Source organism: Molothrus aeneus, chromosome 5 (genome assembly GCF_037042795.1).
Source record: "Molothrus aeneus isolate 106 chromosome 5, BPBGC_Maene_1.0, whole genome shotgun sequence".
Taxonomy (NCBI): Eukaryota; Metazoa; Chordata; class Aves; order Passeriformes; family Icteridae; genus Molothrus; species Molothrus aeneus.
In genome coordinates this window covers 28,607,118-28,634,861 of record NC_089650.1, presented here as the reverse complement: position 1 = coordinate 28,634,861, position 27,744 = coordinate 28,607,118, and the positions used below count along the sequence as shown (strand labels likewise).

General features: G+C 37.6%; 1 protein-coding gene across 7 annotated transcripts in view; it reads right to left on the bottom strand.

Moving 5' to 3' along the window:
- Positions 1-11,639: 11,639 nt before the first annotated feature.
- Positions 11,640-27,744, bottom strand: part of MGAT4C (MGAT4 family member C) — a 326,567-nt gene continuing 310,462 nt past the window's right edge. For all 7 annotated transcript variants that reach the window (XM_066549702.1, XM_066549703.1, XM_066549706.1 and 4 more), the window contains 3 exons: positions 24,881-25,034; positions 20,513-20,660; positions 11,640-18,773 (listed from right to left, as the gene is read on the bottom strand). In XM_066549702.1, the coding sequence (XP_066405799.1) occupies positions 17,617-18,773; positions 20,513-20,660; positions 24,881-25,021 (1,446 nt within the window). In that variant the 5' untranslated portion in view covers positions 25,022-25,034 and the 3' untranslated portion in view covers positions 11,640-17,616. The remainder of the gene's footprint in view (positions 18,774-20,512; positions 20,661-24,880; positions 25,035-27,744) is intronic.

Sequence of the window (27,744 nt, the reverse complement as noted above, 5' to 3'; positions counted from 1 at the left end):
ATGCTCAGGATTTCATCATCTATCTGTGGACCCTTGCTGCTCCTAAATGGAGCTCCACCTCTTTCTCCTCTCTTTTCTGCTTCACATGCTGGCAGGGAATGAAGTCTTCAGAGGCAGAAAATGTGCCTAGTGGGGTCAGACCCCCAGGCTGAAAATCATGAGTAAGAAGATTTTATTACCTCCTATATCCTTAAAAGAGACAGAGAGATAAGAACATATTTTTTTTACATTTCTTTGTAGGAAAGCATGTGATTCTGGAGACTGTTATGCCTCATACTAAAGAAATCCAGCTGTTCCTTTATATATGACTGTTTGCCTGCATTAATAAAACTATACACTAAAGCAAGAACAGTTGGCCTCCTGCATACAAATTTTTTTATATTTATTGATATATGTATATAAAACAAAAAGACAATTTGATTAAATCCACATGGCCAGAATGGTAGAAAATGATGGGAAATTAAGTTGTTTTAATGAACAGGGTAGCAATAAGCGCCACTGAGCAGAAGACAAAGATATGTTCAGGTAACTTCACAAAAACCTGATGGCCAGTAGGTGGTACCCTTATTCCAGATAACAAACAGAGCAGGGGGGTGGGGGGGAGAGGATAGAACCAAAAAGATGATATTTTGCTCAGTGCTGTGAATATTTTCCTCCCCTATTAGCCACTTCATCATACACTCTGTAAAGATCACTGGGCAAGCCTAATGAGAGTTTGGGCAAGGTACCTGTATGTGAACTGTGAAAGTGTCAGATTCTGTCATCAATGGTCTTGTATTGCTGGAATTAGACACTGTAGTTTTCCACACAGAATACTTTAACCACATTGTAATCAAGCTCTTATGCATTTATGAACTTGATAGTCACAATTAGTACATAAACCTCTGACCTGCAGGTTATACCACTGATTAATATAATTAACTCAATAATGCTAAAATATGTCTTAAACTTTTTGTTTAGTTCGTGAGAACATTGCAACTTTTTTTTTTTTTTCCTGAAGCAAGTTTGTTTACCAGTTTAAGCAATTCTTAGACCGTGGAAGGATGTTATGAACAAAATTATCTTACTAAATAACATAGGAAATATTTCTTTATTTAAAGGTCTGTGAAGCTGGAAGAAGTTTCCCAGGGATGTAGTCAAGTCACCACCTGTGCAGATATTTAAGATGTGTAGGTGCAGCATTTAGGAACATGCTCTTTTTTTTTTTTAAAGTACAGACACAACCATCTTCAGTTTGAAATATCAGGCTGAATACCCTTTGGGGAGGAGGTGTGGGAGGAAATTGAGCTAACAGACAAAGCTGTAGGATACACGTCTCTCCACCAGTGCACTTAACACTGAAAGTCTTGTCTGAGCATTTTGATCATCCTCTTCCCATTACATCCTCCTGTGACAGGAGTACCCTGAGAGGTACCACCTACCTTTGGCACTTAACCTAGAATGCAATGAACTGCCCTCTGGAGACCCCCTGTCTCTGTCCTGGCTATAGGTGCACCTACACTGACTACCTTAAGCCAGATACCTCTGCCTTTGGTTGCTCCAACACTGATTTCTATTATTGATTTTTATTTTAAGAAATATTTGGCCACCAGTTGTCACTTTGGAAGGCTTTATTACCTAAGATCCCTTACCCTATAGATTAATTCTGGATTTCAGATATCTCCAATACCAAATAATACCTAATAATGCCTGAAATGGTACTGAACATCAATACACCTGAAGATAGCAATTGCAAACAATTACAACATTTACTGTCTCTTATTCCCAGTTATACAACTACAACCAAGTTGAATTCATTTGAAAATGATGAAATGTTACCTTTTCATTTCTTTTTTCCAGTACCTTCTCTTAATTTTCTTAACTTTTGATTTAAACCAGAAGCATTGCAAATATTAGATATTGGGAGTCCAAAACCCTCTGAAATGTTTACACTAATATGAAACAGATATATAAGAAATCTTAATTTAAAAAAGGGACAGTAGGCTCATAACACCCAAAGAGACCAGCTTCAATAGAAAATATCTTCTGGCCCAAACTCAACTTTAGGCCTTTGATGATGCACAAAACTCAGAATTCAGCCTTCACACTGAAAATCTACAATTAATACTAGTAGAGATTTGGCATCTCCAAATCTAACTTCATTATTTTCTATTCTAGCACTAAACCAAACCAAACACCAAAACAGAAAAAAAAAACAACCCAGGAAATATATTTTTTTTCTGAATTGTTGGCTTTTTAAAATGACAGCTCTGGGAAAATTATTCATGTGAGCACAAATTTTATTGGTCCTCATTCTTCATCTCTATTTTCTGTATTTTCACCTGCCCTCCTGTATGTCCCTCCAATATCCATCCAATATTGGTCTATGCTATGATACTCTGACATCTCTGTCTCTTCTCACCTCCCAATGGGCTTGGCTGCACTAGAAGCCCTTTTTCCCACCCTTGTAATTTCTTTTTTAAATGCTTTACTAAAGGTCATAAGTTATGTGTCCAACCCTGTATAAAATGGAAAGGAATTGATGTAGTTTTATTCTTTCCAGCCTTCGAATTCTTCTCATACTATAACAAAATTTTTCCAATACCATTATTTCAAAAGCTGAAAGCTCCTTTTCATCTTGCAAACAAAAAATAACAAATGGTTTTGTTATTTTACAAAACCATGCAGCTCCAAATGTCCTTTGCAATCTTAAAAAAAAAATAAAAATCAGTGATTGTGGAAATTACATTAGAAAATTATACAAGACAATTCCAATAGAATTCTGTTTTCTATCCCTCGGTTTAAAACTATTCTAAAAAAACACTCCTCTTTTTTCATTCCCACAACATTCCTTCCACAGTGCCCTGAATTTGCATGCTCTTGCTGTGAAACTTGTTTACTGGCAATGAAGTCTGCCTCCACAGTTGTCTCCTGATTGAACCCTTTGGTGCCTTGGGTGAAGCAGGAGCCTTCACACAGCAGTGGAAACTGTGAGATATGCTGAAGGTAGACATCTAAACACTGGGATAACTCTGAGGTCCTGCAGTACTGCCAGTGCCTGTTCCCCACAACCTCATCCATTTTATTGACATTTATCAATGACATGCCATGTACATTTAATTACATTTATGCTGTTATCATGTATTGAAAATATGCATAAGCTTAGGAATTTTGGAAAAGAATTTACAGACATGTCAGCTCTAATTTGGAGACTTTTTTAATACAACCAGAAGATTATTCCTAGGTTTTCTGGTTTTAGCTTTCTTTTAATTTCTTTATTACTCATTATGCTCCTGGTTGATATTCAGTTACCTTTACCAGTCTGCTAGCAAGAGCATTCACCTCTTTGGCTACGAAGACTTAAAATACATATCTGTTATTCAAATAAGTCTTATTTATGGATTTTAAGCAGAAGTTAAATCAGTATGACTTTACAGTGTTGAAAATCTTTATATATTTTACAATACTTAGCAAAAATGTAAAAGGAATTATTAATTAAATTTCAGAGAATTTATTTACAGGAATTGATTTTTAAGTTAGATAATCTAATAGGCAATGATTATATTGAGAGGGCTTGTCTTATGGCCATGAGATTATATTTTACATAAAATTAAGCCAAAGAACTAAAATCAGAACAACAGATTTGCAGCCAAACAATGAGAACACATTGAGGTCTGGGCCCAGCTTGTGGCTCTGAAATAATTTTAATTTATGGTCTTGGTTACTCAGTATTTTTCTCCTTTATTTCATCTTCTTGGATTAATTAATTTTTATTTCTCTCCCTTAATTTGTCCTTTCAAAGTCTTTAGATCTGAGACAATAAGAAGATTATTGTATGTGCTAATACAGACACTAAAGAAAAGGGTTTAGAAATATCTCTGTGTCTGCAAACAGCTGCTCAGTCATTAACTACACAGTGTCTTCTTTCCATCTAACTGAATTGTGTTAGCTCCAGTCCCTCAACTATGCCAGTACAAATGCAAATATGGCCCAATTGTGACTGAACTAACATCACAGTTTTTGTTTCCTTCTTGATTATAATCCGTATTATATTTCTCTATTTGATTCACTATCTGATTCACTGGGTACTTGTAACAGCATAGTTCATGGAGTGGGTGGAAAGGCAGGACAGAAAAGGAGCAGCACCACTAAACCCCTATTTTCAGTGCAGGGGATATAATGGTGAATAAATTTTAATTAAATTCTGCAGAACTCTGAACACAATTTCTTTAAAAACTTCAATACCAATAGTGCTTGGTTTTCATGGCAATTGACTCAAAATGCCTTTACTAAGACTAGTTGAATTATCAGAAATAATTTCTAAATTAGGATGTGATCAAACTTCTTGAAATGAAGATGTGCAATCCTTTTGATTTCAGTGGTCTTTGGATTTTTTGGAATATTTTTAGTTACAGAATATTTTGGGATGGGAACACTAGAAACATCCGAGTCATCCTTTGCTTTGGTACCAGCTTGTCCACTTGTGACATCTGATTCCTTTCCAGTTACTATGGAATTTCTATCTTCAGCCTCAATAAATACTTTTAGCTAAGACAATTTCCCTGCTTTATCTGATTAGATGGTATGCAGGGTGCCACCCTGGACTCTCACTGCCAAAGCATGGTAGGGCATTCCAAAAGAAAGTGTTGCAGGGCTCAGAAATTTAGTCCCACTTCTTGTTGTATCCTTTCTTTTGTAGTAGTAAAAAAGAGAGAAAAAAAAAAAGTTAAATTTACCTGATGAATTGTTTCTTACAAATAGTACCCATCCTGTCTAAAAATAAAATTAAAATTAAAAAAAAAAAACACCTCAAAAAGAAGCTATTAGGATGTCCTCATTTGAATTCCAGTACAGTTGAAAAACGAAAAAAAAAAGCCAAACACAAAATATCACCTTGGGTTCATAACAGAAAATGATTGTTTAGACACTAGAGAAAACTAAAAAAAGCAGCTGAATTAGCATTTAGGAATACATATTAGCTCTGTTCTGAGGTGCTATATGGGGAAAAATATCTGTTTTCCAACAAAAGAGATTGAAAAGAAACAATTTTTCTGAAGGCTATAAATATTTTTCTGTTTCTTTGTGTCTCTCACATTTTTGTCTGAAAACTGCAGTGAACTGAAGAAAACAGTAAGAGTAGAAATAATTCCTGATTTTCAAATTTTATGTCATTAAAGACTGAAACCTGCAAACTGAGTCTGCTAATGTAATTGCATGAAACACTTAAGCTACTGTGAATGCAGTATTTTAGAACAGTGGGACAAGCAGGAGAAGCTCCCACAAGAGTTCTAATACATGCACACCCCATTTATGAAATTATTAATTTTATCCTTTGGAATTTACAGTGTTTTGGAAGAAAGGTACTTTTCTATAGCTCATGCTGAGGTAAGGAAAGAGGAAAGAGGCCCTCTGTTCCAAGTTCCTGAGATTCAAAAGCTCAAATTCTTGGGGAATCTGCTGTAGCACTCCCTTTTGTGCGAGAGAAGGAACCTTAAACTGCTGACTTCTTACTCAAAGTTTAATTAAAGATCCTTTTACCCTTAAAAGACTTTTGAGGCTATTTTAATAATCTTGGTCTATTTAATTACTATATTAAATTGAAGGAGAGAAAATAAAGAAGGAAAAAACCCAACCAAACTTTTGCTTTTTCATTAGTATTGAAAGTGCTTATTCACAGCAGTGTAATTCAGATAAGCATCTGGCTCACAAACTATGCTGGCACAGACAAAGGTTTGTTTTCTTTTTTCAGAACTAGGAATTTTTCCAAGATGTCCTGACTACTGGGAGCAGAACGTCTGACCAAAGTATGCTCACCAGATGGTAGATGTTTCCATGTGGGTAAATATTAAAAAAGTTCTAAATCTATGCAAACTGTGAAGCAAGGGTGGGAAAAGTTTGATCTTGTTTTTCAGTTTTAGCTGCCTCTGCAACTCATAAACACAAGAGAAAAAAAAAAACCTCAAACTGCAAAACAAAGCTAATTTGAGTGGAAAAAAATGATCAGTATCTTGTAATTTTTACTGTATATGAGCTATCTTTAATGACTAATTTCAGAAACTTTAGGGTTGACATCTTTCTTTTATTTTTTTTTCTTTTATTTCCTTAACTTCTTTATTACTTTGCTATTAGAAAAACCAAAAAACCAACAACCAAAAAAAACCCTTGCTGCTCCAAAATGTAGTAGCTCCACTAAAAATGTAAAGCAAAATAGTTTTTATAGGGAAGGATATGTGGGAGAAATAAACCCCAAAAAGTCTGTTTTTAAGGGCCAGCTGAAGGTTTAATTCAATCAGCTCCTTGCCTACTGGGCAGGAGCAGAGAGCAGTGTGGGGCACTGCCTCTGGCATGCCAGGTCCTCACCCTCTTGGAATAGTTAAAATACTAATAGCAAAGACACTGCATTGAGCATTTCTTCTGGCTGCACTGTGGGTGTGGAACTTGAAGCAAAGCGAGGAGAGGGGAATACCACAAGAGCTGGCTGGTGGTAGGGTTTAAACCGCTCCAGCTGTCGGCTGGCTGGATGCGAGGCACAGGCCCATGGTGCAATAATGCATGCCCAAGCAGTCCTCTAGGTGATGTAGCATGCCAGGTTTGGCTCTAGCACCCGGTCTCAGCAGGAACACAGACCTCTCTAACTTAAACAGCTGCAAAAATGTTTGCTGGGTTAATAATTTGTCCCAGATTTAAAACCACATAGACAGCTAGAGGGTGCATTTGACACCACACGGTGTAGCTCAAGGAGAAAGCAAGCTGGCTTACATGGAAAAAGATTTATAGCTGAAGTGGAATAGCAAAGAAGTGCAAAGTTATTAGAAAATTTCCAATTAAATGCAGTGAACTTCAGATTCCATATCCACAGAGACACATGAAACAGAAGAAATGTCCCAGTCAAAAGGCAGGGCAGCAGAGGCAAATGTTCTTTCTTGTTCTTGTAGTGAACTTTAAATAGCTCAGTCAGCTTCTAACTCTCTCTGATGCTCCCCTCTCTACCAGAAACCTATTGCTTACAATGCCTTTCCATTTATTTGTGTTTTCACTGTGCCTTCAGTGAGCACAGTGCTCATGAGCATGTGCCTTCAATGAGCAAGTGAGTAGTGAAATGGGGATGTGAAGGTGATGCAGAAATGCAATCATTTTCACTCTTGAAGAAAGGTATGTCTATGAAGATAAATAAATAAAAGCAAATATTATCAAAAAACTATCAAAACAAAGAGAAACATTAACCAGAATTTTACAATATTTTTGCTTTAGGAAAGCAAGATAAATGCTCAATCTTTAATAAGTATAAATAGATAAATGTTGATTAACTAATTGCATACAATCCTAGTGGGGATCTGACCATAAATCAGAACTAAAGAAATGCAATGCCTTGATGCTGGCAGAAGAAAGGAATGTTTGGGAAAGGGAATTTTTTCCAGTCATATGGTCTTAAATGGGAAATTTTTTATCACAGGGTCCTGAAAAAATGATATTCTATGTTTCTTTGGAACAGATAAATGCTTAAATATACTTTTATGGCTTAGATACCTTTTATCAAATATTATATTAAGGAAACAGTTTATTTCAGTTTCATACCAGATTAAACATATGACTCCTATTCCCTTGATCTATAATTTTTATGCTAAAGCCATTGAAAAAAACCAAATATATTTCTTCAGTTTAAAACAGAAAAAAATGAGCTTTCAAATACCAAAACAATAAATGTAATCAATAGTTTGTGGCCAGGGTAAATATATTAATTATAATCAATACTCAAGAAAAGAAGCATCTGTTTACAAAACAACTTGGCAAGTGATATAACCCAAGAGATTATATGCTATGAAATTGGCTTTAGATCAGAAGAAAGAGTGATTAACAATATAAAAGTTAATATCCAAATTATATCTAAAACAGTGGTTTCTCTCCTAAGCGAGAACGTTTAAAGTCTTTGGTACAGAAGACAGTAGATGTGGGGGATTGCAATATTTTTATTAATGAATTTATGTATGCAAATGCCACACTTACTTACCTAAAACTCCTTTCCTGACTTGTTTATTTGTTTGTTTTTCTGTGAGGAGCAGTTATCACAAATATGCTTGAGTAAACATATTTTCTACTTTGAATAAATATATTGCATATCAAACTATGAATGCAATATGTTGAACAAAACAAAATCTTGCGCAACAGAAAAGAAAGGCTTACAAACACTCCAATCAAATATGATCGAATGAAATGCAATTGAAAAAATCCCAAAAAAACCCAGAAAAAAAGGAGATTTAGTGACAACAAGAAAATGGTCTGGGAGGAAATTAGGTGCAGCGCAAAGGACCAAAACATGCCAAAAGTAACCTCACAACTGTTGCAAAAGCACAGGAAAAAGTCAAGGAGGAAGACACAACTTGGAGGGGAAGACATCAGGGACATGGCATGGATACTTAAAAAACCAAACAAACAAACAAAAAATCACCAAAATGAAAGCCATCAAAAGGCATGGCATGCCATCAAGTGCAGGGACATGGACCAAAACTTGCCAAAATTGATCCCCATTAAAATCCTGTGAATCAGAAAAGAAAGGCTTACAAACACTCTGGAAAGGAGATATGATCAAATGAAATGCAATTGAAAAAAACCCAAACAACCAGAAAATCGGGAGATTTAGTGACTACAAGAAAATGGTCTGGGAGGAAATCAGGTGCAGAGCAAAGCACCAAAACATACCAAAAGTAACCTCACAACTGTTGCAAAAGCAGGGGAAAAAGTCAAGGAGGAAGACACAACTTGCAGGGGAAGACATCAGGGACATGGCATGTATACTTAAAAAAAAAAAAAAAAAAAAACCAACAAAAAATGAGAAAAAAATCCTTCCCAAAGTCAAAGCCATCAAAAGGCATGGCATGCCATCAAGTGCAGGGACATGGACCAAAGCTTGCCAAAACTGATCCCCATTAAAATACTGCGCATCAGAAAAGAAGGACTTACAAACACTCTAGAAAGTAGATACCATCAAAGGAAAAGCAATTCAAGGAAAAAAAATTGGAAAATTTAGTGACTACAGGAAAATGGACAGGGATTACATCAGGTGCAGTGCAAAAAATCAAAACTTGCCAAAAGTAACCTCACAACTGTTGCAAAAACAGCAGAAAGCACCAAAAATATCTTCACCAAAGTGAAACCCATCATGGACATGGACCTTTGAAAAAATTTGTTGGCCATGTTGTGTCATTTTTTCCCCAAATTTTAAGAATTTCTGTATAAACTAAAACTACAACTACCCCTTTCCAAAAGAATACTATGAGTGTACAGATGGGAGTGAGTTGAGTAGGACCTCTTGATGATTTTAATATGCAATTTTGAGTGAGAGAAGAGAGGAAACATACAGAAGAAACTGTATATTTGAAAGGTAGCAGACAACCACTAGAGAGAAGACCTGTTTGGGATTTTTTTTTTCTTTTTTCCTGCCTTGAAAGTTGCTATTCAGCTATTTGGAAGAGAGAAACCTGGCTCATTTTGCAAATGCAAAGCCAGGTTTCTGCCAGGAACCATTTGCAGGAGTGATTAACAAAAACTGTTTGCTTTATGGGATTTCCATGGAGGTAAAACGGTATGCATATAATTTTGACACAATCAGATAATGCACTCTTAGAATTAGATGGCAAAAAAAAGAAAAAGAATTAGTAGGTCTCTTTTAAAAGGGTGTCTCATTAGAGCATGCTAATTGTCTTCTCAGCAGATGTGGCATTTAAATGTAGTGAGCAATGGCCAAAAGCAGGAAGTAATTCTGAGAAATAAATGGCAGTAACCATCCCAGTTTCCTGAACGGAGGTGAAAGTGGTTTGGCAATATTCACACAAGATGATGTTCATTTATGCAGTATTGAAATTAAAGAGAGAAGAAAGGAGTGGCTGTGTGTGCTGGTGAAAATGTAACATGAAAATAGAATAGATTCTAAAGTTGCAAATGAACTGAACCCAGGTGGCACGAGCGCACTGCAAGAGACATTCGGCAGCAGCAAAGGCTGGTGTAAGGGTTTAACTTACACCTTTATATCTCTGCTCTTAGTGGCGCATGATATACTAAAGAAATAAAAGCCAGAATACTTTAAATTTTTGCTCCAGAATTCAGTCTGGCAACAGTAAAACCAACATTAACGGGTAAATAGCAATAAAGAAGAAAGGCAGCTATTTCATAGTCTGAACAGAGGAAATGAACATCAGCTTTTGATGTTCAGCTTTACTTGTTAAATGTGAAATTCTTACCTAAGCCCAGCCAAGGGTTGACAAAGGGTTTAATCAGCAATATAATCCTACTTAAAGTACTTTCAAGTTCTACGTGGAATTTTAAGAACCTTTTTACAACTATCAGAGCAAAGTGGAATTTTATTTGAGAACCGTATTAGGTAGCATGACAGTTAAAAAACATCTATAAATGTGGCTGAAAAATAGTTGAATATCTGCCCAGCTGCCAATTCCATTTCATGGCAATTTAACAGCAGACTACTATTATGGATATGGTATTGAAATTATTCTTTCTATGTATTTAATTTCATTGTTAAACTTACATGCAATAAATAATTCTTTGGATTGAGGTGGAGATATATATTCCATTTTTTGAAGCTCAAAAAATTATTCTCATTTCAAGATAGTATTTATGAGGAAGACACTGAACATCCCTTCTGGGAAGAATGGTGTTGCTGATAGGAAATTACCCGTAAAAGTTACTATAAATCATGTAGTTTTATATAGATTTATGCATATTATATGTATTCATACAAAAATAGATCTATATCTTTAATTATCTAGGAGATGAATGTGCAGGACAAACCTCTTGCATGGCCTCCCATCATCATGAAGGACTCGAGCAGAAGGACTCAGATCTTAGACAAGTGTCGTACAGACTCTGGACATGGTCCCATTTCTCTTCTTTTACAGCAAAAACAGCAATGTAGCCTTCCTTTACATGCCTGACTGTTCTGCCAAAGGGCAAGCATACCTAAGTGACACAGTATGTATTTGCTGTGGCAAAACTAGTAAAAGAGGCAAGATATTGGAAAATGCCATCTGAAGATACCAAAATACACCCATATGGAGAATATCTTCATTTCAGTCTTCCAGGGTGGCTAAAACTAAAATAAAGACGATAAGACAAATATTTCTGTATGTGTACATATATAATTATTTTGCAAAACCACCCTTTCAGTTTTCTATGATATATAGGTCAACACAGTTTTGATTAAAGGGAGTATAAATTTAATAATTTTTGTCTTCAAGGACTAAGGATTGAAAAACAAAAATTAAGCCCCTTATTTTGCTTTATCTGAAAAGCTTATGGAGTGGTGGAGATGCTCTAATTAATTTGTCTTTGTATATAGCATATGACATAAAAATCATCTGTTTTCATTATGATACATGTGTATTTTCCACTTGTTTTTACAAAATGTTATACTTTACCATTTGAGGGTATGACACTGCTAGAGCTCATGACACATGATCTGTATTACAGCTCATAATTTAATACTTATTTAAATGTAGTCTAACAGAATTGCAAATTTAACTAGAGAGCAGTAAGAACTATCATTTCCATCAAATTGCCTGAAATGCTTCACAATGAAAACTGATGTCATCTGCAGTTTTTAAGATAGTTAGATATTGGGTTTGTTGCTTTAATAAGTTTCCAGAATGAAATCTTCTCTAAGGTGTCATAGTTTCCTCTTTATTTAACTTGTAGAAATTCAATAATGAACAGGTTTCCAATGTCCTTTTATAAAAGCGAAAACATTAGTGTCTTACATAGGAGAATACTGACCAGACAGTAAAACAGAGCACCAGAGCACCATATCAGATTGATCTAAAAAATATTACATTTGTATAGAATCTTAGTGAATTACCCATATCATAGTAGTTATCTTAAATATTCTAAAACTGGTGGTCCTGAAAATTGCCATGTCCTGGATTTGTTTATTCTCCAGTAAGGGCTCATTTCTTCTTTTAATTTGAAGTGAAAAATATTTTACTTCCCAAGAATTCCCTATGTTATACAATCAGCAATCCCAAAAGGTGTTAGTAGGAACAATACATGTAGTTAAGTTCAGAACAGATGCATCACTGTCCGGACCACAGTGCAATATTTTCAGTATTTGTGGAAAGTGTCAGTCTCACTTCAGTGCCTGGTAATGTTATGATGATTATTCAGGTGAAAAACACCCAAAAGATGACTCAGTCATTGGACACAGCCACTACAGCTTCATGAGAGGGAAGTCCAGGTTAACAAACCTGATTTCCCTTTATGACAAGGTAACCCATCTAGTTCATCAAGGGAAGGTGGTTGATGTGATCTTGGATTTCAGCTAAGTTTTTGATAGTGTCTCTCACAGGATTCTTCTGGAAAATAATCCAACACACAGCTGGATAAACACATCATGTGATGTGATGGGATAGCAACTGGCTCACAAAGAGTTATAATGAAAGAGGTGACATTGGACTCGGGTGACATTGGACTCGGGTCCTGTCGTTTAGTGGGGTTCCACAGGGCTCCGTTCTCAATCTTGTGTTCTTCAACATCTTCAGAAACGACTCAAAATGCAGGACTGGAAGGGATACCAAGTGAGTTTGCAATTGATGCAGAACTGGGAGGATGTGTTAACTCCCAGAACGGCCCTGCAGAGAGATCTCAAAAAGTTAGAGAGGTGGGCAGTGACTGACCAAATGGGGTTCAACAAGGGCAAGTGCAGGATTCTGCACCTGGGATGGGGCAGCCCTGGATATATGGACAGACTGGAGAATGAGATGCTGCAAAGAAGAGCTGTGGAAAGGGACCTGGGGTTTACAGTTGATAGCAAGTTGAACACGAGTCAGCAGTGCCCTGACAGCCAGAAGGGCCAACCCTGCCCTGGGGGATATCAGGGACAGCATCACCAGCTGGGCAAGGGAGTAGGTCCCACTCTGCTCTGCGCTGGGGCAGCCTCACCTTGAGTGCTGGGCCAGTTTTGGGTGCCACAAAAAGATATTTTATGGCTTCTTTTTTTTTCTCTCTTCCAGAATCTGGTAACCATTTTTTTGTGAATATGATGGATAAGATATGTGTTCAGTGAAGGAGAAGCTGGATGCCCTACAGTGAGTGCTCAAAACATTAGCTTTTATAACTGAATTGTAGGATTTGCTGGAATAAATGTATTAATTATTTCTTCAAAGCCAGGTCAAATTCAACAGTAAGAATGGTGCATGCCTCTCATTCCTAGCACTTACTAGTATTCAAAGCCAAGGAAAGCTTTCTCTGAGGGCATTTTTGGGTGTGATCTCCTAAAAGTGGTAAAAACCAGATGAGAGATCTTGCTGCTAAGCCATTGTGCCAAAGATGAGATCCATTACAAGTGTTATTTTGAAAAGAAGAGCAGTTTTGTTCAGCTTGTAATTAAAAAATACCATTTAGATTGCTTAGGCTTATGTTGAGAACATTTAATTTGTACTAGCCATTCACATTGTCTATGGTTTTGATTGCAAGAATATTTGAAATCTTGGGATTGAGTGTATTTTCTAATTTAGAAAACTGCTTCAGACATATTGCATTTCTGAATAAAAGTAAAGATTCCTGCTTAACCTAGTGTGGTGGTTTGACAGGAAATGTGTTTTTTGAGATGCTGTGTTTTTGGCCAATGGATATTCAGACTTTAATATTGGCATTTAACCTGACCATTGAGACATGGACACGCTTCTGAGAACACTCTGGGGTTAAAAGCAGAGCTCTCCCCTGGGAGGGCCCTCTTGGGTTTCCAGCGGGAAAGAGTTCGGGTCTCTCCCCCGGCCCAGCTGCTGGCTGGGCAGGGGGAGGGGAAAGCCATGAGGCCGAGAGAGGTAGGCCTGAGCCCGGGGGTGGAAGGGTGGAAGAAAGAGAGAAAGAGAGACACCGGGAGCCATCGGGCAGCCCCCCCTGAGAGACACAGAGAGAGAGAGAGAGAGAGAGAGAGACACCGGGAGCCATCGGGCAGCCCCCCCTGAGAGACACAGAGAGAGAGAGAGAGAGAGAGAGCCGCTGCCTGGGACTGTAACCTTGAGACTTGATAAACATGGGCCTGCGCCGGCAGCACGGCTGGGACGGAGAAGAAGGGGGGAGATTCAGCCGGCCGCTTGTAAGAGCTTTTAACCCCTTTTTAGAGAATGAGAACTTTACAGAACATTGACCTTTTCTAGAAGATAGAGTAGAAGATGAAGAAAGAAATGGGCCAGTGTGAGAGAGGTCTGGGCGAGTGAGAGATAGTAGAAGAATAGAGAAGAATCCTAGTGGGAAGAGATGATAGAGTGGCTTTTGCTAGACTCTTTTTGTATAGCCATGGACAGAACCATGTTCCTTGTGATACAGAGACTGCATTCTAGAGGGAAGCAATGGCCTCAGAACCAAGAGGGTTCAGTGTTGATGCCCCTCGGCCCCAGGGGGTGAAAATATGGGGGGGACAGGTGTCCCAAAAGAGAGATTGTTTGTGATACAGAGACTGCTCAGTGTTGATGCCCCTCGGCCCCAGGGGGCGAAAAAATTTGGGGGGGACAGGTGTCCCAAAGGAGAGATTGTAGGGACAGGTGTCCCAAAAGAGAGACTGTGCCTTTTTTGGATCGGGACAGAGCATCCTTAAAAGACAACCCTAGAAGCAGTTCTAGTCCGTGTTCAGTGGTGAGAGCACTGGACATGAAAAGGAAGAAGTCACGACGGCAGATGTACTCCAGGCGGTGCCACGAGTGACACAGAAACACAAGAGGCTTCAGCTGTGTTTCCAGGAGAAGCCCATAGTACAAGAAAGACTCCTCTCCTCTTGATGAACTGAAGATTGATTGTCTAAAAGGTGCTGCTAGACTGAGAGTTGGTGATTTGAAGAACAAATGTATTGGGTTGGAAATTTGGTAGGAGAGGAAGAAATACATTTGTGAAGTTTTCATTTTCCCTGTGTGTGTGTTCCTTTTTATCTGTAGTTGTAGAGTAGTTAATAAAGTTCTGGTTCTTTTTTCCCTAAGTAAGAGCCTGCTTTACTTATTCCTGGTCACATCTCACAGCAGAAACCAGGGAGAAGGTATCTTCATGGGGGCACTGGCATTGTGCCAGTGTCAAACCATGACACCTAGTAATGTTTGTTTTGGCCCTAATAGTTAGGGATCAAGGAAAATTAATGAATTACATGTTAATGATCAAGTGGATACAGAGGAGAGCTACGAAAATGATTGGAGGGCTGGAGCACTTCTGCTATGATTAAAGGCTCAGAGTTGGGGTTGTTCAGCTGCAGAACAGAAGGCTCTGTGGAGATCTTATAGCACCTAAAGAGACCCTACAAGAGAGCTGGAAAAGGACTTTTTACCAGGGCATGTAGTGGCAGGACAAGGGGGAATGGCTTGAAGCTGGAAGTAGGTTTAGAATAGATATTGGGAAGAAATTCTTTATTGTGGTAACAGCAAGGCACTGGAACAGGTTGTCCAGAGGAGTTGTGAATGCCCCATCCCTGGAGGTGTTCAATACTGGTCTGGATGTGGCTCTGTGTGACCTGATCCAGTGGAAGAAATCTCTGTCCATGGCAGGGGGGTTGGAACTAGATGATCTTTAAGGTCCTTTTAAACCCAAACCATTCTGTGATTCTATAGAAGACTGACAGCTTATTTTAAAAAAAAATGGGGATTGACTAATAACTAATTACCAGCTAATTATTTTTGAAATGTGGAATATCAATATTAAAAAGTCCTTCATAAGTATTTATAATAATTTAAAATTAGTATGTATTTCCCTTTTTTTAAAGAGAGCTTTAATTTTCCTTTTCCAGTTGAACACGTATGACACTTTAAATTTATTTTATTGAAGATATGTATGTAAAAAACTAGAGATTTAGGTATACATTAAGGAACAAAGAAGCAAAGACTTTCTTTGAGAAAAAGATCTTTTTCTGAATTAGATAGAAGCATATATCAGAAGATTTATTTGACAATATACCTTACCTCTGTATTGGACGATTTGCCAAAGCTAGACTCCAGATTTATGAACCAGGAAAATCAATTGCATTGATGTTTTGTGTAGATTTTAAAAATAATTTATCCTTCTGAAATAGACATCTTAGGTTTGTATGTACTCATCCAGTAGCTAGTTCAGTCTTTGTCAGTGCAAGCATGAAATTCTTGAAATTTAATTCTTGCCTTCCAGGTTTAACTAAACCCCCTAAATGCAATCAGATGATAAGCACAGCTTTCATGAGATTGACAGTAGAATGTTCATCTCTGTCACACTTGCAACTCATGTATTTCTTAGTGTGTCTACTGAGACAATCTAGGGAATTTCTTAGAGGAATAAAACCCCATAGATTCTCTAAATCTAAATCTATGCATATAGTGTAAATCATATGCTATATAGATTCCCTGTGTGATCCACTGGAAGCCCAGAGCTAACACTGAAGTCATATGGACTGGAGGAACCTTTCTGCTTATTGTCTAAAGCCAGGCAAAATATATTTATAGGAAATAACCAGAGGCAGTGGGAAGATGTCTACGATACTAATACAATCAGAATTAAAAAATTTAAAAAAAACCCCAAACACCCAAAACCCTCCTAATTAAGAAATATATTAATTTCTCATTGTATTAGGATTCTTAATTTTGTTTCTCTTCTGTTGACTACAGATCATCCAGGACAGACTGGAGATTACATTCACCCCCAACTGATTAACCCAGCACATTTTGCATTTGTATCATGCATGGGCAGGTAGATATGGAAGGTATGACAACCCTTGGAAACCATGCTGTAGTATTCAGCTGTCTGCAAATTTCTCAGAGGGAGTTCTCCATATCGTGAAGGAACAAAACATGTTGAAGCTGAGATCTCTTGAGATGCCTCTCTAAGAGACATATGCTGCTCTTGAGGTACCTGGGTTTGATACTGACCTTGGTAGTCAAGCAGAAGGCTTGCTTGGTGTGAGGCAATTTGAACAAGTAAGGAGAATAAATTGGTCCCTTACGTAATATAGAATCCAAGTAGTGCTCATTTCAGTGAAAGGAGCCAGGAAAAAGAACAAAGGATATTTGTTGAGACAGAAAAACAGATGCAATTATCTATTTTTTACATAATTGTCATGTCAGATTTATAATTTTATACATTCCCTTTTGACAAGAAGTTGCAATGACTAGCCACATTATTTTCTTACAGTGCTCAGAAGTAAGCTGCCAGTTTCAGGACAGATCTTGTCACAACTGCCTGGAAAAGAAACACATTACCAACTACAGTACAAATGCATACTACCATAGGATTTAAAATTTTTATGTGCATAAGGTGCAACCCAATTTCTTTTCACAACATAATGGGCATAGATTTAAACCTTTTGGCAGTTATAAGACAGATTTTTTTTTGTTCTGTATAGTCCACAAGATCTCTCTTACAGAGAAATAATAATAAAAAAAGGGTTTAAAGATCTCAAGAGAGGTTTGAGAACCTTTTGTTTTCTATAAAATTCGAAATTTTCAACAAATAAATGTTTGTATATTGCCTGACCAAACTGGTAAAAAATAAATTGCTTTACTTGTTTTGTGATTTCCCCAGATATTCTGTGTCTCTAGTGCAGAGCTGAAGTGTTTGTTTTTCTGGGGAGTGGCACCAGTTGTGACCCAGTTGATTGTATGCACCCTGTACCTTCTCAGGTCGCTCACTCTATTGATTTGGTGTTTGAGAAGTCCAGACGCTAATGCTCCTAATGATCAGCCATTCTTTTTGACTTTTAGTAACAAGTATTCTCATGCAGTTAATATCAAACAGAACTTTGTGCTCTACATCTGTTATTTCAAAATTCCCATTTTTGAACTCCCCTAGTCTCAAGTAAGTTGTACATTGTCTTCCTTTTTTACTGCCTACAATCTTTTCACCTACTTCCAGGGCCCCGTGATGTAAAATGTCATTTTGCCGATCTTCAGTTCCAGTGACAACTTTAATTTTACTGATTTTAATGGGCTTTTCAAATACAATCCCATAGAAGTCTCCAGTAGAAGGAGCTTTGCCCCAGAAGTACTCATCAATGCTGCTGTAAGCCTTGCTTGCCTCATAGTTTTCAAATACATTCATATTGGTGTGCAAGTTTGCAGGTGGGTTGTCTGGGATATCAAAGGATTCCTCTTCAAAATCATCATCCTTTAACTTATTTTCAGCTCCTTTGTAAGATGAGTAGTATCCCATGTGCTGGAAGAGAGATGGCTTAAAACGTATCACTTCCTTTTGAGCTAACAGCCCACGAAAGTGGATGAGCAACCAATCGCAAGGCATTTCTTGGTAAAACATCAATAGAAAATGGGCCAGGCGTGGTAGGTCATGGGAATGGTAAAGCTTTCCAATGTACCCCAGCTTGGAGAATTCCAATGTCACCCAGTAGGATCCTTCTCGTGAGGTAATTACTTTCTTAACAGCAGTCAAAAAATTCTTTGAGCAGCGAACATCATCCTCCAGCATCACATAATAGTCAGAAAGATTAGCACAAAAGTTTAGAAGGAAAGCATAATCTACATTTTGTTTTGATCGGAACTTCACGCGGTCCTCAGGGTCATTGTAATTTCTCTTAAGGCCATCCAGTACAGGATAGTAATCCTCAGGGACGTGAATAACTATTAATCTGCCCGCAATTATGTGATGCGCAAATTTCTGTGAAATATCCTGGACCATGCCTTCACACCAGGCTGAGTCAAAATCTGCCAGCTGTACTACCACTGCAATTTCTTTGAGTTCCTCATAGCTTGACTGCTCAAATATGGACTTGATGGTCTCAAGCAAGTAGTTTCCCTTTCTCCGTTTTACAGAGGATAGTCCAATTGTAAGATACCCTGTACAAAAGACAGTTCAAACAGAAACTGAGAATCTGATATTGGAAGCAATTTTATCACAAAGATATTCTCCAGAGCTGTGTTTATATTAAATAAACCTTGTGAATGGTGAAGACTGAGAAATTTGGTATGTGAGTTTATGGAGCTGCATGCGACAAAGGACATTTATTGCCTTTTCATTAGGAGGTGTGATATTGCGAGCATAATGGACATATGGAGACTATTGTGTTAAACATTCACTTGTTTACAGCCAGGAGTAGCACTCTGGGGACAAATGCCAAAGCAGTGTGTATGTTTATGTCTTGTAGACAAAACCACATATGCAATGATAAGGCTGTAAATCTGCCAAAAGAAAGGGGATTGTGAGGGGATTATTCACACCATATTTGGAAAGCAAGGAACTACCAAATGCAGCATTTCTATCATTTTAAGCCCTCTAAAAGTCTAGTTACGTCTCTGCATAACTTTGCAGTTTTATGAATTTTGCATGGATAGTGATTTCTCAGTGTGTTCATTTTTAGGTGAATTTGTCTAGTTTTTCCTTGCTGGTAGTTTTTCTTCTAACCCTTTTTCAGGAGTCATCAAGCATTTTAAAGGGAACACCATTCAATTTAGACATTATTTTAAAGTAGAACTTCTCTCCTTGCTTGTACAAATATTTTTTTAATGCTCTTATGTTCTTTCTAGACAGAGATATATCTTATAAAACATGAAATTTCATTTCTGGTGTTTTGTAGTCACTGTCATTGTATTCTTACCAGCATTCCAAATCAGAATTTTTTTTCAGATGTTTGCTAATATATCTCTATTTTTGTAGCTTCTGATGAAAAAATGTTAAGACTGTGTAATTGACAATGTGTACCTAAGTTGAACCTACCCCAACTTTCTTAAAATGTAGTCATTTGTAAAAGACTGCTCTGATAGTGATTCAGGGTTTCCCTTGAGGCTTAAGTCTGCTCAAATGAAGTGGTACAGTGAAGCACAACCCCCAGAAGTAATTTACACTGCATACAGAGCCATTAGATTTTTCAAATCTAATTTGAACAGACTTTATAGCTTTCTGCAACTCACGTACTATTTTATTTTACCTTCTGGGCTTGGACTTCAGGGTTTTGTTTATGTATGTGAAATGGTTGATTTGGAACCCAAAGGACACCTAGGTATGGCCATATTTCCCTTTTAGAGGAAAGTCTTGAACCATGTGTGAAGAATAACTAAATAGTCCATCTGCAGATGGCTGTGAGAGGAATCCTCCTTTACTGTCCTGATAAGAGCACAATTCTCCTTTTTAGCCCAGCTAAAGGAGCAAGGAGGTCCATTTGCAGCTACTGGGCTGGCAGGGTAATGGACCTGAGGGGTGCATCTGTGTTATGCCAAGCATACTTAAGATTGGGTTTACCAATTATACAGAGATGGTCTCAGAGGGTGGTTGCAGAACACCACCAGCATGTGCCTTGCTTCTGCTTCCTAAATCACCTTCCTCTTGCCTGGGAGGAGATCCATGGAATTATGCTCCCACAGACCATCTGGAGGCTGCCTGCAGGGCATCTACAAGTCAGGCAGAAGGTAATCAGGCTGCTAGGTCTGGACTAGAGGCCACACAAGAATGGCCACTAACTCTCTTGAGACTGTCACTGCTTAACTCAGCCCCTCTTGCATAGAAATACCACAGGGACTATATGGATTTCACACCTTTTTAGATTGCCTCATTTTGCAATATTCAAATTGCAGTTACTTACTTTTCCTTGGCAAAGGTGTTCCAGCTAGGTAGCGATAGGAAATGTTTATAGATCCTGAGAAATTAGACAAATCTTTAAAACTGTGAACATAACGCTCTGGGTTGAGCTGGTGTGTGGCTGTCTCTCTGATTAATTGCTTGTCCCCTTCCTATTAGCAGGAAAACAAAAATAACAAAAAAAGGGAGAGAGAGAGAGAAACACATTTGTGAATGTCAGTTAGAGAGGAAACATGGACAGGAAGGTTTCCAAGAATAACATTTTTCAGTTTCAGCTTTCATGAAAGCATGTAGATGTCACCTCATTTAAAACAAAAACAAACAAGAAAACAAAAACCCCGCAAACGAACAGACATTGCTGAATATCATACATTTTGACTACAGAAAATCTACCATAAACCTTCAGATTACAATAAAAGAAAAAGAAAAAAAAATACTTTGCATAAAACTCTGGAAAGGTAGCAAATATTAAATTACTGGCCAAAAAATGCTGTGGTATTCAAAAGAGGGATAAGAAAATATCACTCAGCAACAGATAGGATAACTTTCACAGATGTAAAAAAAAAGAAGATTTTTAAAAAATGTTTCTGTGATTAAAAAATATACCAAAACTGCTGCAAAGGAAAGACAAATCTAGATCCTGGTATCTGGCTCATTTTGAGAACTTTTCTCATTTTTCTGAGAAGCTTTGACTCAGATTTGCGATAAGAAGAAAGGCATGTGATCATGCAGACAGTAAAAGTTTCTTTGAATTTGGAGAACATTTTTGATGGCTTAGTCAAAATGTACATTTATCACCACACCTCCTCTTCATTCCTCCTTCTTCAGTCCTCTTCCAAGAGGCTTCCCTAGTGATGGTAAAGGCACAGTAGGGAAAGAGTGGCTTCATCAGTAGTGCCCTACCCATAATGTACCTTGGGCCTCAGGGAAAGTCTGCTCCTCAGTCCTTAAGAAAAGAGAAAATATCTAACAGCTTATGAAGACTGTATTTAAATGTAGGAATGCTTATTTAATTTATGTGGTTTGATTTTAGTCTGATGACAGGCACGTGAATGAATGAGTTTGTTTCTTCTGATGTATGCAATATGTTAATGCACTAAAACTTTGGGATCTGTCATTAAATGAGAGCATTGTGCAGTAATAGTACTGCTGCTAACTGAAACAACCACAGAAACAGTAAACAGTGCTCATATTTAATGGCATAAATATTAAAAAATGTGTCAAAGCTATATTTTATAGCACAAATAAATCTTTCTGTAAACTGATCTTACATCCATTTATAGTTCATTGTTTTTCTTGCACAGAAGTAGTAAAAAAATCCACTTCTGAGCTTAGTAAAGATCTTTGGCAGACATCCAGGGGCATCTACCTGCACTGTTATGCTCTCTTGATCTTCAGTGTCTCTTAAGTAATTTCTCTCAAGTGCTTATGTACCACTTTGCATTTGCTCATAAATTATGAGAGGAAATTTGATGATCAAGTTCAAGATTAAAATGTAACTCGATGATCTTGAAAGAAAATACACCAAAACTTGAGGAGATTTTCCATTAAAAATGTCAGGTGGAAAAGAAAAAAGGCTGGTCCAAAAACTTTCTTTTTTCAAAACCTTTCTTTAATATCTGAGAAGCAAACAAAACATTGTGTCATGGGTTCCAGAATGGAGCACCGAAATTCCTTGTTTCATAAGGTCTTGGAATGGAAGCTTATTCTGCTGGCTGAGGTTTTGCTACATAAAATTTTTAGAAATAGACAATGTCAGAAGAAAATGTTTTGATTTTAACAAGCAAAATATCTGAACTGACCACAAAAATTTTCCTTTTTGCCCTCTCTTTAATAAATGGCTTTTGTGGCTAACATTTCTTTTTAATAGCTGCTCTTTCATTCTTTTGTTGAATGATGGGCAAAACAGATATCTGGATTTTTTTCAAAAGATTAAAATCTGTTTCTTCTTTCTCTGATTATGTAGAGGTCAGTGAAGCTGAGTAGCTTGATTAACTCTTCTTGGTTTTCTTCTCTAGATTTTCCTAGAATGGTTTTGGCTTTCTTCTGTTAACTAAACTCTTACTTGCATTCCAGTGTTTGCTGGGAGATTCATGTGGGTGCCAAAGGATGAAGTGCCACAGTTCTCCACCCTTTATGAAGATGCCCTGCTCTGCTTAGGATGCTGTGTCAATTACAATAGTGTAATTCTTTGCATATTGCCCAAAACAGTGATTAGTATTCATAGAAGAGCACAGAACACATGCTTCACTTACAATCCACTTACAACTCTGAGTAGGTAGAAGACTCCCTTGTGAATATAGTGATATCTGGTATATTTTAGCTTAATATGTCTTCAAAATGCTTGATCAAATGCAGTTCATACATTGCAGATGAAACACCTTAAACTGCTTTTCTAATACACATGTATCAGCACTGCATAACTGCATGTCCTCCACCCAAAATACTTCAGTTATTTTGCCACATGGGCCCTCACTTTCCATTTCTGCAGCAAATGCCCTGCAGAAAACAGTGAAGGGATTCTCTGGATATGTGAGACCCTTTGAGGAAAACCAGAAAGTTTCTCTTCTCCCTTCTTAGGGTTTACCAAAATGAATGTCATTTTAATACTCTAACTCTTTGAAAAAGACACTTGTGGTACATCTGGTGCCAGAGACACCAGCACCACAAGCCCTTGCACAGCCTGAGACTGTGAGGAGGAACTCTGGCTCAGTTGTCTTCCCTCTAACAGTTACCTTCGTCCAGCAGGAGATTGGCTGCAGTTTAGGGCTCTGAGGACTTTCAGATTTTCGTTCCCTGAGGGAAACTGGTTAGCCTGCTGTGCTCAAAAGCTTTTCCCAAGTATATTTCTCTTCACCACAAACAGTGAAATTGCTCATCTTTTACCTCAGCAGAGAAAACACACCAGACAGGGTGTGTTTGGAGCTGTCAGACAGGGTCAGGAAGCTTGGGAATAAAACTAAATAAATAAGTTGAAAAGTCAACATCCTAACACACTTGAAAAACACTTGATGGACCATAAAGGTATCAAGAGACCTGGAAGAACTCTCAGGAGACTTGGCAAGAGACTTGGCTGAGAGCTGCATGAATGCAAACATGCCAGAACTGTGATGAGAGAAGCAATGAAAGAGAGTGAATTTATAAAAGGTGGCAGGGAGGGGGAAAGAGAAATTAAGAAAAAGACATGGAGCCATCTGGGGAGCTGGCAAATAGGCAGGAAGATTTCAAAAACAAGCCAAGAGGAACACCATTAGCAATGATAATAAAAACACTTTCAGAAACATCTGGGAGACTTTGAAGCAATTAGTGAACAGAGAAGAAACATTAGGGAAAATGCCACTAGGAAAAAAAAGTGATAAGTCAGGTCAAATTTTATCATAACCAAGAAAAGTTAAATAAATAAAAAAGTGAAATACCTTTGTGGTACACAAAGAAATACATCTGTAATGGAGTAACATGCTACAAGAATGGGCTATCTTTTCAATGGCCTAAAAAAGTACTAGCATAATATTCATATTGTAATTATTTACAGTACTGTTATAACTAATTTTATAATTATAATATTTTAAATTAAAGTAATGATGACTGTATATATGGTTCTGATAATAACATAAGGATTTTACTGCTTGTGTATTACACTTTTTGACATACTATTATGTTTCTTTTCAGATGCAAATGAGATCAGAATTCACACTTCAAAATATTGGAAAATCCATACTGTCCCCATTCAATTCAAGATAAAGACAGCACTATCTAGTCATATCACAATATAACAAATTCTGTTTAGCCATTTTACTACTTGCAAGATTCAGTTTTCCACCACTATGATTTTTTACTGGGCCCAGTCCAATCTCCAAAGAACTGGAAATTCAATCCATTAATTGAGTCTCCAGGGCTCACTTGGCATTCAGCACTGAAACACCCCTAGGTTACACATAAACCATAGAGTTGCGCTATGTTGCCAGTAGCTTATTTGTTGAAATTCCTAACATAAATATTTCCAGAATTTTTTCCAAAATCATAAACTTACATTAGGTTTCATTTGTCTAATTTTTAATGTTGTAGTACTGAACCCATCAGACTAAAATCTGAGTTACAAAAAGTAGGAAACACAAAAAATAAACTCACTAAAATGAAATTATTTATGCAAAGAGCTTAAAGTAGATAAAATGGGTGTAAATTTTCTTTTATAATTTTATTTCTATAATAGCATTTAATGCAGTGTTCAGAGGTGAGATTTGCAGCGTATACAAAACATGTTGAAAAACAGCTCACACAAATAGTTCAGATGTAGTTTATCCTCAACAATTTACCGTTTTACTAGGGGTATTTTACTGTTTTGTTTTTTCAGGATCACTTCTTTGCAACTTACCAAAACATAGCTATCCTCAATGTACAAGTTCATGAAGAGCAAGCAAACAACAAGGATTCCTAAGAACGACACTGCTGATCGTTTCCGCAAGCATCTCATTTTATCAAAATATTTCAAGTTGTGTCTCGTGAAGAACTGCATATGGTAGTGTCACCTATAAATAAAACCACAGTATTACAAGAATGGTCCACCTGATAAGCAACCTGATAAGCATGACAAAAACTAAACTTACCTTCAGATAAATCAAATCCCTTCAAACTTACATAGACTGCACTTTCAGGCAGAATCAACTTCATTTAAGCATTGTCATCCTAAGGTTGACAATGCTTAAATGAACTAAGCTTCCCTTTTTCTTTTTTTTTTTTTTATTGGTGTCAGTAAAGAAAGAACACATACCCACTGTCATACCCATTTTAAAGTAGTCTTATGATGGATGTCACTGTGGCAGGAGTGCATCAACAGTTTAGTTTGCTATGCTTAACTGTCAGATCCCAGCTTGGTGGCTAGAGATGATGCTGCACATTGTTCCCCCATGTACTTGTGTCTCCTCCCAACAACAGGCCAGGTCAACCGGCAAGGAGGAAATTATTGCATGACTCAGTGTTGTTACCAGTAGAAGAATTCTGTATGCCAGAGCTTCCAGGCACAAAAAAGGTACTTTCCCTGAAGTGAAAAAGTACTAGTAAGACTGTACAATATCTCTTAGAATTTTTCCATCAAAGTACAGAGGCCCAAGGTTAAGTGGAGGTATTATTTCCATCTTCAGAAGAAAAGTGGGTCTCCACCTCCATGAGACACATCTAAGCAGAGTATTGAGAAATCCTTTCCAACCCAATTAGATAAATTAAATAAGGGTGGCACAGAGATCATGAAGCCCCTCAATATTTCTGGTAAAGATCAAGAAAGAGGACTGTCTAGTCATATTCTAATGTTGCATATTCATTTTAGTTATTTTACTCTGGAAAACAAGATAAATGCTGTTCTTGTCCACCAAATTGTAGCACTAACCTGTGTAGGACTGTATGTGTTTGAACAAGATTTGGCCCTAAATTAAAGATCTCACTGCCCAAACTCTGAGGGACTATTAACAAAACAGCAGACTACAAACTTATTATTTATCTATTATGTTCTTACTCATAATTTGATTATTTTCCACAGCAATTCATGATTTTTCAATTGAATTTAATGTATAGAAATTATATACAAATGAAGACTTTAAAGCTAGGCTATGTGAAGTCGTAAAAAACACGACACGTGCAATGGTTAAAATCTGCACTTAAATACCTTCATTTTTGAAAGTGTTGAACATCTACACTGATACAAAATAGGAGATATTAGGAGTTCCATAAATGATTTGTCAAGTCATATAGAAAATTTTCTGTCCTAATAACAAAAAATCTAGCAAGCACAAAATCCAATGTATATTTGTTTTGCCAAACTGAATAAACACATTTAACAGTATAAAATATGAGTCCATTATACTCCAGAGAACCAGGAGGTAAATATATAAAATATTTGTAATGCAATTGGTAATTGCAAGGAATCTATAGATTTGAAATGAACTGCAGTAAATGGAGGCTGGTTGTACACAGAATGCTTTTATATTCACTATGTTGAGAGTAAAACCAGTTTACAGGCTGCATGAAGAAAAAAAAGAATTCAGTAACAATATATATTTTGGCCCTTTGTTTAGGGTGAGATGAATTAAAAAACCCTGATTATTCTGAAGCTGAAAACCCCAGCGCAGATATTTTTTAAAGCTACAGCAAAGATTTCATTTTTCTTAATATCTAAGGACATTGAAAATAAACCTCAGGAAGGAGGTGCTGAGGACATAAATTTCTAAACGCTTAGCCTCCCTGTACCCCTGCAACTCCCTGTGACAGCACAGTTGTTGCAAGTTGTCTGTGGATCCAGCAGGCTGTTGTGGAAATCAAAGGTTGCCCCCGTTTTAGAAAAGACTGTGTTACACATATGATTTGGTTTTCATTTTTATTTCATTAGTTTTTTTGGTTTTTTTTTGTTTCCTTCTCCCTTGCCCCCTCCCTTCTTCTCACAATACAATGACTGATTTTCAAACCACTACACTCTTTTAAAAACCAGTCAGAGGATCACTGGATAGTTTAAATACTGACACTTCTCATATTAGTGGCATTAACTGTTCTGACTATTGAAAATGCAGTTAGTCTGGGTTAGAGTGCTTGCAGTTGCTGTCAGCATATTACATTTCCCTTGGGTTAAAAAAACCAAACCAAACCAAACCAAAAAAAACCAACAAATCTTGGAAATAAATAAATAAATGTGTGTTTTTTTCAGTCAGGGGATGAATATATGTGGCATATTTGCTCTCTGGACTGTGGTGTTACACAGGCACCCCCTCAGGTGCCCTGAGCCACCTGTCTGAAGTCCCCAAGGGTGTGGAAGGGGCTTAGAACTATATTTCCTGGTCATACTGTATGAGATCATTCCAATGTTGGGTTGGGAATAAATATAGAGGGAATTACATAGGTGAGGCTAGAGGAAGTGTCATGACTAGAGGGGATGTGCAGAGAGAGGAGGGCACAGTACAGTCAGCGCTCAGAGCACACCCCCATTGCTAGTGCTGGTGGCACACGAAGCCTTCACATCTCTGTTTGCACGTGGAAACATCTGGAAGCACAACATCGTGCCAGGGGGGATCTTTGTTCATCCGATCTCTGGGTAGGTCCATGCCAGGTAAAGGCAGGGAAGGCAGGAGGCCCCAGGGAGGGCGGGTGCCGTCAGGGGGAGGCTGTGGCACCGCTGGTGACAACACCAGGTGGCAGCGCAGGCTCGCCCGCGCCAGCCCAGCCTGCTGCTCGCCGCTGTGCCCAGCCGGGGCTGGG